Below are 16,376 nucleotides of genomic sequence, written 5' to 3' on the forward strand. Positions count from 1 at the left end.
AGCTGAAATAGTCCATTCCATCATGGGACAATCAAAGCCAGAATAGCTGAAATAGTCCATTCCATCATAGGACAATCAAAGCCAGAATAGCAATAAATAGTCCATTTCATCATAGGACAATCAAAGGCAGAATAGCTGAAATAGTCCATTCCATCATAGGACAATCAAAGCCAGAATAGCTGAAATAGTCCATTCCATCATAGGACAATCAAAGCCAGAATAGCTGAAATAGTCCATTCCATCATGGGACAATCAAAGCCAGAATAGCTGAAATAGTCCATTCCATCATGGGACAATCAAAGCCAGAATAGCTGAAATAGTCCATTCCATCATAGGACAATCAAAGCCAGAATAGCTGAAATAGTCCATTCCATCATGGGACAATCAAAGCCAGAATAGCTGAAATAGTCCATTCCATCATGGGACAATCAAAGCCAGAATAGCTGAAATAGTCCATTCCATCATGGGACAATCAAAGCCAGAATAGCTGAAATAGTCCATTCCATCATAGGACAATCAAAGCCAGAATAGCTGAAATAGTCCATTCCATCATAGGACAATCAAAGCCAGAATAGCTGAAATAGTCCATTCCATCATGGGACAATCAAAGGCAGAATAGCTGAAATAGTCCATTCCATCATAGGACAATCAAAGCCAGAATAGCTGAAATAGTCCATTCCATCATAGGACAATCAAAGCCAGAATAGCTGAAATAGTCCATTCCATCATAGGACAATCAAAGCCAGAATAGCTGAAATAGTCCATTCCATCATGGGACAATCAAAGCCAGAATAGCTGAAATAGTCCATTCCATCATGGGACAATCAAAGCCAGAATAGCTGAAATAGTCCATTCCATCATGGGACAATCAAAGCCAGAATAGCTGAAATAGTCCATTCCATCATGGGACAATCAAAGCCAGAATAGCTGAAATGCTTCATTTCATCATAGGTTAATGAATGTTCATTTATTCATGGATTAATCATTTTATTTTCACCCCCTAATTATCAATGATGTATATAACTCAGATTTGAAAAGTTGAATTTTATTTGATCTCTTTAACTGTGATGCCCTAATGTTCATGAATCAGATTTGAAAAGTTGAATTTATACCCCTGTTGAGAGATCCCGTCACAGTTTTGCGTTTGTGTTTGATTATAAACTCAGTACTTAACAAACATGATTTACTCAGGACTGGGTATGCATATGGATAACCATATGATTAACTCAGAACTACATGCAGTCATCAAGAGAAAGAAACTCTGAGTGTGACTCATATCATGCTCACTATGTTTCAGGTCCACTCGAAGAAAACGTCAGCAGAAACGGAAGACGAGGATGATCAGGAATCGCTGCTGCGGAAGGAACGAGATCGTCTCAGGTTCACCAAACTGTTGGAGAGGGAGGGTTTCACAGTACAGACAAGCGTCATTGGGGATTTTGTGTACACCAAACTCCACTGCCCCTTCAAGCGTCTGTGTCGTGAAGCAGAGCGTGTCAAGTTTGAAATGCCCATCAAGGATGTGAGTGTACCATGCTGATAAGATGCGATCAGTTAATGTGCTGTTCTAACCTTGAATAAAATACAATTTGTTTTTAAGAGCGTGTCCAGAAATGTCAAGCGACATATTCTGTTTACCCTGAATTTTAACTTTGTTAAAATTGTTGTCATGAATGTTGAATTGCAAAATGGGTAATTCTTTAATTTTGATTTTGTCATAAAAAGTGAGACACATTTTTGGTGGAATGCTTGATTCATTTTCATAAGCATACACTGTGATGGAGACAGCAAGTAGCAAACAAAATATGCGGAAATAGCTCCTGTAGGAAGCTTTGAGATAAGATAATACACTAAAACTATAACTGCAATGGTTAGTTCTGTGTCAGTCATAATAAAAGACAATATATTAATGTCAGCCAGCCCCCTCCCAAAAAAAACCCCAACAACAGCAATTACCCCAACAACAACAAAACAAAACAAAATTAACAACCATAAAGCAAACAAACAAACAAATAAAACAAAAACAAAGAAAAAAAAAGAAAAAAAACCCCACCAGACTACTTTTTTACCCTACAGAACGATTGATTTCATGCTTACATTTTCAATCTTTTTTGTATTTTTTCTCATCTCTCTCTTTCAGTGTCCCAAGCTTGATCCAGTGTCAGAAACATGTGTGTCACGATTCCTGGACAAGTACTTTGAAACAGACGATGAAGGTCATTCCAACTTTCTTCTCTGGCTAACTGGAAGGGCCTGTACAATATGCTCATTCATGACTGATCACTACAGTGAAACCCTTGTGTTAAGGCCCGTGTTTTAGCCAACGAGGAATTTACCCTGTTTTAAGACCTCATGCACCCCACCCCCTTTTAAGACCCTTGCTAGTTTTTCAGTTTTCTTTTGATACAGTTTGCAATTTAACTTCCAACCCCCCGCGGGTTAGGGGGAGTCCCATATTGGTTGGGACGAGAAAGAATTTACCCGATGCTCCCCAGCATGTCATAATAGGCGACTAACGGATTCTGTTTACCCTTGTTAAGTGTTTCTTGTACAGAATATAGTCAATTTTTGTAAAGATTTTAGTCAAGCAGTATGTAAGAAATGTTAAGTCCTTTGTACTGGAAACTTGCATTCTCCCAGTAAGGTCATATATTGTACTACGTTGCAAGCCCCTGGAGCAAATTTTTGATTAGTGCTTTTGTGAACAAGAAACAATTGACAAGTGGCTCTATTCCATCTCCCCCCTTCCCCAGTGGCGATATAACCTTCGTGGTTGAAAACGACGTTAAACACCAAATAAAGAAAGAAAGATTTAACTTCCATTTTGAGACTCCCTTCCTTTTTAGACCAGATTTGTTCAGACTTTTGAAGGTCTTACAAGAAAGGTTCCACTTTGTGAGCGCTGTCACATGATATAGAAGCTAGCAAGACTCAATGAGTCGTATACCTACAGTAGCAAGGACCAAGGCAAGAAAAGATAACTCTAATCTTCGTCCCCCAAAATTGCCAAAACATGGGGTATGGGCATGGTCAATTTAATGGGGTTGGGAAAATGCCTATACAAATGTTATGTGAGGCTGGGTGTGGAGACTGTTCATCACGAATGAAAGTGGGAAGGTAGAACTCAAAGGTGCACACGTTTTCGCCTTCCACAGTGCTAAATTTGTGGTGAAAACAACGAATTGAATTGTTAGAAAATATTATTTCCTGCTTTCTAGATCGTGCACCATTACAGTCTTCACAGTTTAGTGATATATCAAGTCCCAAGAACGCAAAACGATGATAAAAACACAAATTCAAGGTGGGCAAATATTGTTTTGCGATCCCTACAGGCTAATAAAACATCACAGATTCAGTGTATTGTTGAGGGTGTTAAATGCAGTTTGCATCAAGTCCACTTCAACATATCAGAATTAAAAAGCCTTGTGGAGCGTAGACATTTTCTGCTGTGTTATTTTTACATTTAGTCAAGTTTTGACTAAATGTTTTAACATAGAGGGGGAAATCGAGACGAGGGTCGTGGTGTATGTGTGTCTGTCTGTCTGTCTGTCTGTCTGTGTGTGTGTGTAGAGCGATTCAGACTAAACTACTGGACCGATCTTTATGAAATTTGACATGAGAGTTCCTGGGTATGATATCCTCAGACGTTTTTTTCATTTTTTTGATAAATGTCTTTGATGACGTCATATCCAGCTTTTCGTGAAAGTTGAGGCGGCACTGTCACGCTCTCAGTTTTCAACCAAATTGGTTGAAATTTTGGTCAAGTAATCTCCGACGAAGCCCGGACTTCGGTATTGCATTTCAGCTTGGTGGCTTAAAAATTAATTAATGACTTTGGTCATTAAAAATCTGAAAATTGTAAAAAAAAAAATGTTTTTTATAAAACGATCCAAATTTACGTTCATCTTATTCTCCATCATTTTCTGATTCCAAAAACATATAAATATGTTATGATTGGATTAAAAACAAGCTCTGAAAATTAAAAATATAAAAACTATGATCAAAATTAAATTTTTGAAATCAATTTAAAAATACTTTCATCTTATTCCTTGTCGGTTCCTGATTCCAAAAACATATAGATATGATATGTTTGGATTGAAAACACGCTCAGAAAGTTAAAACGAAGAGAGGTACAGAAAAGCGTGCTATCCTTCTCAGCGCAACTACTACCCCGCTCTTCTTGTCAATTTCACTGCCTTTGCAATGAGCGGTGGACTGACGATGCTACGAGTATACGGTCTTGCTGTGTTGCATTGCGTTCAGTTTCATTCTGTGAGTTCGACAGCTACTTGACTAAATGTTGTATTTTCGCCTTACGCGACTTGTTTATGAATTGATACTCCTTCAGCTTTGAAGCAACTCAAAAACAATTGTTCTAAATATGCCAGTTGTCCTGTTAAGCTTAGGTTGGGATACTTTCCTTTAGATTGCTATGTATTTTACAAGTGGAAGCAAGCTACATGTAATACATGTTGTATTAATGATATTTTGTTTCGTTTTGTTTTAATGTCGATTTGCAAAGAATATCTGAGTATTACCAGTCCCTATACTTAGACGTCAAAATATGTGTATATTTACGCCAAGTTGGTGATGTTTGTTTGTAGACGACTTCATCAGTACTGGTTTCTCGATGAACAAGATAGAGAAGTTCCTGGGCCACGAGAACCCCAACAATTTCTTCCGCCCTGCCGTAAGATCATTCCTGGTGAGAAGATTTATGTGAAAATTAAGGCTTGTTCCAATTAAGTTTGCATGTTTGCATGAATGAGTAGATCGATGTAAGAATGACGGGCGCTGTGGCGTGGTGGTAAGACGTCGGCCTCCAAAGCGGAAGGTCGAGGGTTCGAATCCCGGCCGCGGCCGCCTGGTGGGTTAAGTGTGGAGATTTTTCCGATCTCCCAGGTCAACTTATGTGCAGACCTGCTAGTGGCTTATCCCCCTTCGTGTGTACACGCAAGCACAAGACCAAGTGCGCACGAAAAAGATCCTGTAATCCATGTCAGAGTTCGGTGGGTTATAGAAACACAAAAATACCCAGCATGCTTCCTCCGAAAGCGGCGTATGACTGCCTAAATGGCGGGGTAAAAACGGTCATACACATAAAAATCCACTCGTACGTGGGAGTTTCAGCACACGAACGCAGAAGAAGAAGAAGAGAAGAAGATGTAAGAATTGCTTGAGAAAGATTGAACATGTTATTTTGGGCTCACCTAAGTGTTGCCTTAAAGATGCTGCTCCGCTCAGAGCGTTGTTGAAGAAACCATTTGTCTTTTTGCCGCAGATAAAGATATAAACAGTCAAATCATTTACACTGAACTATCCCACAGGTGATTACACATTCCTTTAGTGTTGCCAGCCAATCGAAGCTTTATGCAGTTTGTGAAAATGTAATTAACATATCCCCTGCATCATGTTCTGGGACTGTGAGCGGTATACCAAAATGGACCCAAATAAAATGTTTTACAATTTTCTTACGTAATAAAACACAATGTCTTGACGTAAACTACCTAACATAGAAAGAATTCTCTCTTTCGTCAAGACTGATAGACTTCCATGCAGGCTTTTGACGTAATGAGTTCATGTGCTGGACCTGATGTGAGCCTGATCGAGGCTAACGCTGTCCTGCAAGGCAAATCGTGAAAATAAATTTGTATAGAAATTGCACTTTTTGTCTGATCCTTGCAAGAAAGTTAATGAAACTTGGTATTATTTGCAATGGATAGATACTAAGGCATGACTGAAAGCCCCCTGGGGCTCCGTGCACCTGGAAGTGTGAAGCACAGTGTAAATTCAAATTCTGTTTGATGTGTGTGTGTGTGGACATTGTGTGTGTGTGTGTGTGTGTGTGTGTGTGTGTGTGTGTGTGTGCTGTCGTATCGTATATAGTGACACCCTAACGTTATTGACAAATATTTTGAATTTGTTTTTATACATTGGTGATTTGATACTTGCATGAGTCTCAAAGGCACTTGTTTGTTTTCATTTTGGCTCATTGATTTTTGGTGCTTAATAACTTTTCTGAAGAGTTTGTGGATGTAAGGGTAAAAATGGGAGCTGCAGTTTGCAGTGTACATGTACATCTATGAGTGTTGGCGACTATAAGATGGAGGATAGTGTGTGTGTGTGCATGTGTATTGGTGTGTGTGTGTTGGTGTACATGTGTGTGCATGTGTATACACACTTGTTCATGAGTGTCTTAATTTGTGGACAGTGTTAGTATGCATAATTTTATGTGCATGAATTTCAATATTTTTAACTCCCCATACTTTGTTCTCGCAGACTCACCATATTTTGATCAACCTCAATATCAACGATGTTGTCCTCGAAGATGATCATGTCAAAGACGAAGACCATGACGTAAATAGCGACAAAGCTCGGCCGCTTGAAAAGAAAGGTATAATACAAGTGTTTGTTGTCTCTGTCTGTTGTTCCTTCTTTAAAACAAAATGTGTTTATGATATTAATATTGCAGTTGTTTCAGAACATATTTGAAGGCTGTGAGGCTTGAATGTTATGTTACTGAGGCCAAAACTAAATTTGAGCAACATATTGGTATTACACTTATTACTTAAAATGTTACTATAGTTTGGTTATGTCATACAATGCACTAGGTAATAAACGAATTTCAAGGATAGTGGCATGATCATAGTTATGTTTTTTTTAATGCTTTTTTCCCCTCTAAATCCAACCATTGCTGAGAGATTGAGCAGCCATTCTAGATTGTTTATTCAATGAATTTGATACAAACGCATTGGTAGCTGGGAGACGTACATAACAATATTTTTTTGGAGCAGACTGAACAAATCAATGAGCACTATATAATACTGTACATGCCTTGCTCTTGAAAATGAATTCGCTGCTCAGAAGAGTACTACAAGTATGAAACACCCTCTGTCATCATTGGTCTGTTAATTCAACCAAAGTGTACCTTTCAAGAAAGGCCGACACCTGCAGTTGTGGGACACACATCAATGTTTTCTTTTGGCAGGTCGCATTGTACATAAACTTTGATTGTTAATATCTTAACTTGTGTGGCTTTAAGGCGATGAGGATGATCAGCCTCCAAAGTGGATTGTGAGGAAAGGTATGGTAGTACTGTACATTGTACACGTTATGTGACAGAGTTTGAGAAAAGGGGACATAATAAGGTCAAATAAGATACCTTAGAGCTGAAAACAATCGGCAAGTGAAAATTAACTGATTTTTATGATTACATTTGGAGCTCTTTGGACCCTATACAATCAAATCTGTGTCTGCAGAATTGCAAACAAAAACTTTTAAAAAAACGTTAAAAAAATGAGCAGGTTAATAATGTTACTTTCCGCTCTGTATTCTGGTTCACCGATTTCTGTAATTCTGTACCTTCTGACTTAAATCCGGGTGATAGCTGGAAAGAAGCTTGAGATTTACAAGCTAAAAAAGAAGAATTCTGGTTTTTTTGCATGACAATAATTAACCTTTCATGAAAATTCAAAACCCTTCATGTCAATTAAAAAATATTTCAATATGCCCCCTTTTTTGTACTGTCACATAATTATGTGCTTGAACAGTATGCACTTTATGTCTTGTGAGTGCAGTAGGTATGATACCTGTTGTAGTTACCCTTTCTATTGTAAGGTTCGGGGGGCACTTAAAGGGAATGTGTGTGGAGATAATGTTAGAGCATCAGAGAGTGTGCAGTTTTATATATCTTTCTTATGTTTTGTAACTGGTAAGCATGCATGCACAGAAACATGACACAAGTGGCTATTATACAGGCATTTGGAGATAAAAGTGAGCATGTGCATTTGGTTCACCGTTTGGCTGTGAAATTTGCCTTCTTTCAAGTCTGCCCGTATGCAGTAAAAAAAGTAAATTCCAACAGGCAGAAGCAGTGATGGCGCTTGTATTTTTTCAAACCGGTATGCACACTTTTATGATGTAAACAGTCCAGAAAAAAACCGGTAGTTAGAGTCCAACTCAGAGTACTGGTTTTATTGTTCTACCGGCAAAAAAAACCCGGTAGTTCTAAAAATACAACCGGTAGGTCAAACCGGCAGCTATAATTGTTCCGGTAAATTCTCGTTTTAACCGGTAAAATAACGGTAATTACCGGTTAACGCCAATACTGCAGAAGTGAATTGTCCAATAAAGGAACCAGCATATGGTAAATTACTCAGCAACATGCTTCATGGCCGCGAGATTTGGTAGAAAGTCTGTCCCAGGAGGCATTGATGCACAAGACTCTCTGGTGCATTTAGGTTACACTAATCTTGGTCTCAGCTGGCTGCAGGTGTCGTATTAGAAAGACTTGTTTCTGAATGGTTTCCTATTTAGCACTGCCTCTATCCTTCTATTTCACTCTCCTTTTCACATCTGGGACAAGATTTGTAGCTTGTCTTTGAGGGAGATCAACATTTTTAAGATTTGTCTAGTATGAAATGTGAAAATTAAGTCATAATACATGTAGACGTATTCCGAAAATAACTGTCGGGTTTGTATGAGTTGGAAAAGAGTGAATGCCCTTGCTTTTTACTCGGAGAAACATTGGAGGAGTCAATCACTAGCAAGGGGTGGGTCGGAAACACAAGGACAGGAGCAGGTGTGAAGTTATTTGTCAGAGGAAAAGCAAGGGTATTGATCACTCTTTCACTGCCTGTACAAACCCAATCAAGTTTTAAAAAAATCGTCCAATAAGCCTTTTAGAGCTTTCTTTTTACAGTAATAAGCCTAAATGTTAATTAAGTTTGAAACATGGAGATCACTGCCATGTGAAGAGAGAAAAGAATTTGTTTGACCTGCATTGGTCCCGGATAGCCATTTTTGGTTTAAACAAAATTTTATTCAGAATTTCTTCGCATGAACAGTTCAAAACATATTATACATGTATATGAAGTCTTATATTGCGGGCGTATCTCCAGACTCGGACTCAAGGCGCAGGGATCTATTTATGCCGTGTGAGATGGAATTTTTTACACAATACATCACGCATTCACATCGACCGGCATTTCGCAGGCATTTAGGCGCATATCTTACTTTTCACGGCCTATTATTCAAAGTCACACGGGTATTTTGGTGGACATTTTTTATCTATGCCTATACAATTTTGCCAGGAAAGACCCTTTTGTCAATCGTGGGATCTTTAACGTGCACACCCCAATGTAGTGTACACAAAGGGACCTCGGTTTTTCGTCTCATCCGAAAGACTAGCACTTGAACCCACCACCTAGGTTAGGAAAGGGGGAGAAAATTGCTAACGCCCTGACCCAGGGTCGAACTCGCAACCTCTCGCTTCCGAGCGCAAGTGCGTTACCACTCGGCCACCCAGTCCACCCACCCAGTTCAAAACATACAGCTAGGACACGTACTGAAGCAAATGCTCAAGCAAATCACGTGACCAGATAGCCATTTTTGTTGAAGGGATGTTAAAAAAAATGCAATAATTAACCAACCAACCTAAACTCCTTTTCACATCTTCTCCTCTCGCTTCCCAGCTCTCTTATTAAGGATGTGACATTTATTAGGGATGATGGTGGGGGGTGTGTGTGTGTGTGTGTGTGTGTGTGTGTGTGTGTTGGGGGTGCAGGGCATGGATTTATTTGCATGTTAGCTGTCAGTGACAATTATACTTGAACGATAAGAATATTTGTTTATTTTTTCACATGAGAAAAATTACATGTTTAGTAAGTTAACTATGCTTGGGCTGCTTTTTGATCAGACGGACACTCCTTGTTAAGCAGGTTGAACTTAGAATTTCAAACAGAATGAGGCAGAGCGATGTTAAGATATCAAATAACCAAAGGGAAGTAATCGCTCTTAATGCATACGACATGTGTAATAGAGTAAGCGAGAGTTGTACGGAACCTTATCTCCTGGCACCTGAGAGAATAAGCATTGAAATGAACAAGCGACTTTCATCCTCAAAAAAGGATGATCACCGCAAGCTCATATGCTCATCATTCTCTAAGGCACTCCAACTAACACCTACGTACTTGTTGACCTGATGGCAGCCACTTAATACATTTTCAAATAATTTTCACCATTGTTTTCAATTGGTTGTTTTTGAAAGCCATTACTTGTTCACCAGTTTGAATGTCAGTTAATGTTGCAGTTGTCAGTTTGAAATGTCAGGTCCAAATGTCTTTTCCACTCTATTTCACGCAACAAATGGTTTTTTAATTCATCTTCATTATATGTTCTTCAGAGTTTGACTTCTGTTCTTAAAAAAAGAAGTAATTAGAAGCAACAAAGATAACGATTTAATCCAGCAGAAAACTGTGTGGCTGTACATTTGATCTGTTGATTTATATACTAGCTGTGAAGGATCAGGGACCACATAATTGTTGTGTTGTAGAAGTAGAAATTGGACTGAAGTTTATGATCAATCTGGACACAGATATATCTGCCTGCCTTTTTAGCTTTGCTGCACTGTGGATTGATCAGCTTGCACTTGCGATATTGATGCAGACAACTGATTTGGTCAGGGTGTACGTGTTTTTAGCTAGTTCAATTCTGATAAATTGGGCCAGAGGCAGTCTGTGCTTATGTAATGTAATTCAGGCATGGCAGCTACGGACTCCTGTGGTTGGACTAAACAGTGAATTGGGCATGTGATTGTTTGTGATGTGGTAGTTATTGTGGATTGTGATGTGTTAGTTATTGTGGATTGTGATGTAGTAGTTTATTGTGGATTGTGATGTGGTAGTTATTGTGGATTGTGATGTGGTAGTTATTGTGGATTGTGATGTGGTAGTTATTGTGGATTGTGATGTGGTAGTTATTGTGGATTGTGATGTGGTAGTTATTGTGGATTGTGATGTGGTAGTTATTGTGGATTTTGATGTGGTAGTTATTGTGGATTGTGATGTGGTAGTTATTGTGGATTGTGATGTGGTAGTTATTGTGGATTGTGATGTGGTAGTTATTGTGGATTGTGATGTGGTAGTTATTGTGGATTGTGATGTGGTAGTTATTATGGATTGTGATGTGGTAGTTATTATGGATTGTGATGTGGTAGTTATTGTGGATTGTGATGTGGTAGTTATTGTGGATTGTGATGTGGTAGTTATTGTGGATTGTGATGTGGTAGTTATTGTGGATTGTGATGTGGTAGTTATTATGGATTGTGATGTGGTAGTTATTGTGGATTGTGATGTGGTAGTTATTGTGGATTGTGATGTGGTAGTTATTGTGGATTGTGATGTGGTAGTTATTATGGATTGTGATGTGGTAGTTATTATGGATTGTGATGTGGTAGTTATTGTGGATTGTGATGTGGTAGTTATTGTGGATTGTGATGTGGTAGTTATTATGGATTGTGATGTGGTAGTTATTGTGGATTGTGATGTGGTAGTTATTGTGGATTGTGATGTGGTAGTTATTGTGGATTGTGATGTGGTAGTTATTGTGGATTGTGATGTGGTAGTTATTATGGATTGTGATGTGGTAGTTATTGTGGATTGTGATGTGGTAGTTATTGTGGATTGTGATGTGGTAGTTATTGTGGATTGTGATGTGGTAGTTATTATGGATTGTGATGTGGTAGTTATTATGGATTGTGATGTGGTAGTTATTGTGGATTGTGATGTGGTAGTTATTGTGGATTGTGATGTGGTAGTTATTGTGGATTGTGATGTGGTAGTTATTGTGGATTGTGATGCTGTCGACTTTTTGTGTGCATGCATGGTAAGGAAAGGCTAATCCCATCGGGACATTGAGTAGATCGTATTATGCTATTACAGAAACAAATTGCAAGCTTATAATTGCTTTTATGCCTCTCTGACTTGAAGAAGCCTCGGGATGCATTCTATCAACTGACTTCTGTTTGTCAGATCTATAAGCTCTCACACATTTGGTGATATGAATTATTGTGAATTAATAAACAGGTGGTTTGATAAACATGCAGACCATTTATGCTTACAGATATTAAACAGTAATACAGTTTTTATCCTAATTATAAATAAAAAAAACAAGTCGACTGCCATCGTTCCAAAATTCAAAATAAAAAAACAAGAAAGGTATAATTATAACGTTGGAACGTTTAATTATTGACAAATTAAAACAAAACGTTATGTGATGCCTCAATCGCTTGTGTCTTCCCTGCAAGCGGCTGAACATTTTTTGAGATAAGTCATACCTAAGACTTTAAAATTGGCAATCTAGTGGCTGCTCCGCCCGGCGTCTGGCATTATGGGGTTAGTGCTTGGACTGGTTGGTCCGGTGTCAGAATAATGTGACTGGGTGAGACAATGAAGCCTGTGCTGCGACTTCTGTCTTGTGTGTGGCGCACGTTATATGTCAAAGCAGCACCGCCCTGATATGGCCCTTCGTGGTCGGCTGGGCGTTAAACAAACAAACAAACAAACAAAAGGGGGTTACAATCCTGTAGTTGGAATTAAACTTGAGCAATATCATGATATGCTGTCTCCCTCTCTTTGTTCTCCTGTTTTGACAATGTTCCAAAGAGTATTATTTTTATATCTTGTAGTTTGTCTAAAGAAGTGCTGAGTACCAATTGCAAACTGTTTCAAGGAAAAATTGAGATCAGTTTAAATTAATTCTCTTGTTTTTCTCACTGAAAAAGTGCACTGGTCTCTCACTGATTTAGCTTCTCTCACTGAAAGAGATTCTTTCACAGATATAGTTTCTTGGGCTCATCTCGCTGATCGATATATGGTACTATTTTCTCTCATGGTTAAACTCTCATTAATACTTTAAATTATAAGCATTGATTTTTTTGTGGGGGAAAAAGTAGAAAAAACAGTGATTAATTTGTCGAAACTGAGCTAATCAGTATCGAACTTTGTGTTCATTCAGGTCTCCCTTATATGCTTATGAAGAGGAACTACGTAGATTCATTCGTCATGCATGAAGAGTCGTCACGCAGCAGCATCAGGGGAGACAATTTCCTCACCGACACACCGCGAAACGAAGATGCCCCGCTTCTGTCAGATTCCAGAAAAGATCTTGACGACACCTGGACCAAGCCCTTTAAGTTCCAACCGCTGTGGAAAATCAGGAACTATTTTGGAGAGCGAATCGCCTTTTACTTTGCCTGGTCGGGGATGCTGTGTAGTACCCTGTGGATTCCCACCCTCTTCGGGATGTGTGTTTTCTTCTATGGCATGTACAAGAGGTGAGGCTGCAGTTTTGGGCTATGGTTTTGTGAGTTGGAATATCTTGACAAATTAATAAAAAACGTATATGTACAAGATGGGATAGTGGAGATTAATTACACATATAACATGCTTCCATTTGAAACTTCGAGGTCTTCATCGGGGATTGACGCCCGACAAAAGCTAATTCAGAAGCCCGACGGAGTGAAGCGACGGAGGGCTTTAATTAGACTTTGGGAGGGCGTCAATCCACGATGAAGACCGAGAAGTTTCAAATGGAAGCATGTTAATGTTATTGTAATTCAATCTGACGACGATCTCTTTCCTGCTTTCATGCGGTTGTAAACAGACAGAATTGGTTCTGTTCTGTTCACACACTACTTTCAGTCCACCTACCTGCAAGGGTCAAGTCCCAAGAAATATGTCTCTGTATTCCTATCGTATCACTCTGCTCCTGTTTTGTTTTCTTTCACACACATTTTCCCTTCTTTTTTGACGGGTTTCTGGACAGCAAACTCTAAAACAAATTCTTTTCATCACAAAAGCGATCTTTGGAATTGACTGACGTAGTCCGGAAGAATTCATGCATCAACTTACGTCACGTATTCGACGTCATCACTTCGCATACCTTATGGTCTAGCTCAGTATTTCGTTGGCCTTCATATTTCCTACTTGTAAAATGACCCTCAAAGCTAACCGAGACTAGTTGAGGCTGTATCAATGCGCCTCGCCAGCAGGTTGTTAATGAATTTTTTAGCGAGTGGTTATCGACAATTAATGACCGGTAATTTTTAATGAGTTGGGGCATTCTGACCAATCACAGGATCTGTTTCATTAAAACGCAAACTTGATTGAATTACAATGGGCTATGGTTTTGTAAGTTAGAATATCTGGAAAAATGAATCAGAAATTATTATATTTTCCTCATTTTTTCTCATATTTTGAAAGCAAGTGTGAGCCTTTTACGATGCATGGATGAAGTCGTTTGGTATTATAGCTGAGACTTGATCAGCAGAATGTTAAAACTTCTTTGAAGTCGCCGAAAGTAAACTTTGGCGACTATTTCTTTGTCATTCCTGAAATTTGAAAGGGGACAGAGTATTTGATTCAGTAAAGCGAGAGCTGATTGTATCGTAAGAGAATATAGATAAACTGCTTTTGTACCACAGGCCTACGTACGTTACTTTAATTTTCCACAGCATCTCCCCTGTCTCAACTAGCTTATTCTAAGCTGTTTTATAGTTTGTTTTCTGTTTCAGTGCAACTGTAAGGGAAGGGACATCAACGAATGGAACATCGTAAGTTTTTGTGCATACAGTGGTACTCCCGACGAACGACCCCCCCATCAGAGACCCTCTCCCTTCTCAGACCTCATTCTTGCTGACGGATTAGTTTTGCTATATAAATCACCCCCCATGGCCGACTCCCCCCAGAACCCGATTTGCGACCGACTAGTTGTTACAATTTGCGACCTTGTAACGACATTTTCAAATCAAAACCTAACAAAAAATCGTAACGTTTTGCTTGAATCTCTGAAAAAAGATCGCAAAAATCACTCGGCCTGAAATATAACAGACGACGCGTTTAGGTCTCGATTGCACATGTCCGGCGTTCACAATTTTACGATCCCAACATGCCCTTTTCTGTGTCCACTTCCTTTCGAAACATCAACAAACACACGCGCGAGCATCAACGATCTTCTTCTTCGACCATGGCTTCGAACTCTCCTTCAACTTCAAACGCTCAATCGCGCGGAAAGAAGAGGAAAATTTTGACTCTGGAACAGAGGATGGAAGTGGTGAAACGGAGCCGTAAGGGCGAAACGGCAATTTCGATCGCGCGGTCGTTTGAGGTAGAAAAAACTCAGATTCAATCGATCGTCAGCGACCAAAACACTTCTCATCGATAAGCATTATATAATTCTTTCACTAATACTAAAAATTATGCCACAACTTCGACGGACCCTGAAGGTATTTCTCTCTTTCTCTCTGTCACTGACTTTTTCCTCTCTCACTGTCTTTTTCTGACCTGACCTCACCCCCCATGTAAGACCCCCCCCCCCTTTTATGACCTACATTTGTCAGATTTTGGGAGGTCTTACATGGGGAGTACCACTGTATTTGTTTTAATTGATATGTCTGCTCATTTCTTGTTTTAGTTGTCTTGATTTAAATGGTTCAATAATGCAACTCATTGCTTGTCGCCGCTGACGAATCCAAAGTTCTTTTGATATGCAGAGACTTTGAAGGCTCTGGTAATAGACGAACTCCGGAAATAATTCTTTCAGGTTTGTATGGGGGAGTGAAAGAGTGTAACCCTTGCTTTTAGTGAGTCAAGCTATCCACACGTGCTCCTGTCCATGTGTTTCAAACTTTTCCATCTGACATTATAGACCTGCACTCACTAGTGTGAGCTAGGGTGTGTCTGAAACACGTGGACAGGAGCACTTGGGGATGGCTTGACTCACGAAAAGCAAGGGTATTCACTCTTTCACAACCCATACAAACACGACAGAGTTATTTCCGAACATCATATAAGTTTAATGTATTCACGAGAAAGTGAAGTTTAGAACTGAATACTGCCGGGTATAGCTCAGACTGCAGTTTGGTACAAGATTGTTTAAGAATTTGATGTGTGTGTGTGACAGTGTGTGTGTGTGTGTGTGTGTGTGTGTGTGTGTGTGTGTTTGTGTGTGTGTTTGTGTGTGTTTGTGTTTGTGTGTGTGTGTGTGTGTGTGTGTGTGTGTGTGTGTGTGTGTGTGTGTGCGGTATACCTGCATGCATGCATATGTGTGTGCTCATGCTACTGGGATTTTCTGTGAGAAACTCAACCTTGAGACTGCATGGTAACATTGTCAGAAAATATGTCAAATAGTACACAGATTGTGCGCAGACAAACTAAACTTGGATACATGCTGACATACCCTCATACGAAACTTTTTATTTTCAGAATCGTGGACTCTTTCAAGGATCTATTTGGGGACTTCAAGCAGTCCTTTGACAATGACATCACACCTTACTTTGGTCTGGTCATATGTGTCTGGGGTAAGTCTTGTTTTACAGCATTTGTCTGTAGCAAGAAGGGATGATTATTTTCAGCTTTAGTAGCCAGTAAAGGTCACTTAAATAGAATTTTTTTCCGAAATAGCAGGGTTTTGACAGACTACAGTACAAAAATTGTCGCCTCTTGCAACTGCAGGAAAGCTTAGCTAACGTGGCAGTAGGACTCGCTGCGACCTTTCTTTTCTGTAAGGGCAATGCTGTCAAGTGATCAACTTCATCG

At 39.3% G+C, this 16,376-nt stretch overlaps 1 protein-coding gene across 1 annotated transcript in view; it reads left to right on the forward strand.

Annotated features, from left to right (window-relative positions):
* LOC138969196 (anoctamin-7-like) overlaps positions 1–16,376 on the forward strand; it is a 48,770-nt gene that overhangs the window by 9,165 nt on the left and 23,229 nt on the right. The window contains exons 4-10 of the mRNA XM_070341931.1: positions 1,298–1,522; positions 2,141–2,216; positions 4,605–4,705; positions 6,280–6,394; positions 12,796–13,114; positions 14,354–14,392; positions 16,044–16,138. Coding sequence (XP_070198032.1) covers positions 1,298–1,522; positions 2,141–2,216; positions 4,605–4,705; positions 6,280–6,394; positions 12,796–13,114; positions 14,354–14,392; positions 16,044–16,138 — 970 coding nt within the window. The remainder of the gene's footprint in view (positions 1–1,297; positions 1,523–2,140; positions 2,217–4,604; positions 4,706–6,279; positions 6,395–12,795; positions 13,115–14,353; positions 14,393–16,043; positions 16,139–16,376) is intronic.

The sequence above is a fragment of the Littorina saxatilis genome, linkage group LG6 (assembly GCF_037325665.1).
Source record: "Littorina saxatilis isolate snail1 linkage group LG6, US_GU_Lsax_2.0, whole genome shotgun sequence".
Taxonomy (NCBI): domain Eukaryota; kingdom Metazoa; phylum Mollusca; class Gastropoda; order Littorinimorpha; family Littorinidae; genus Littorina; species Littorina saxatilis.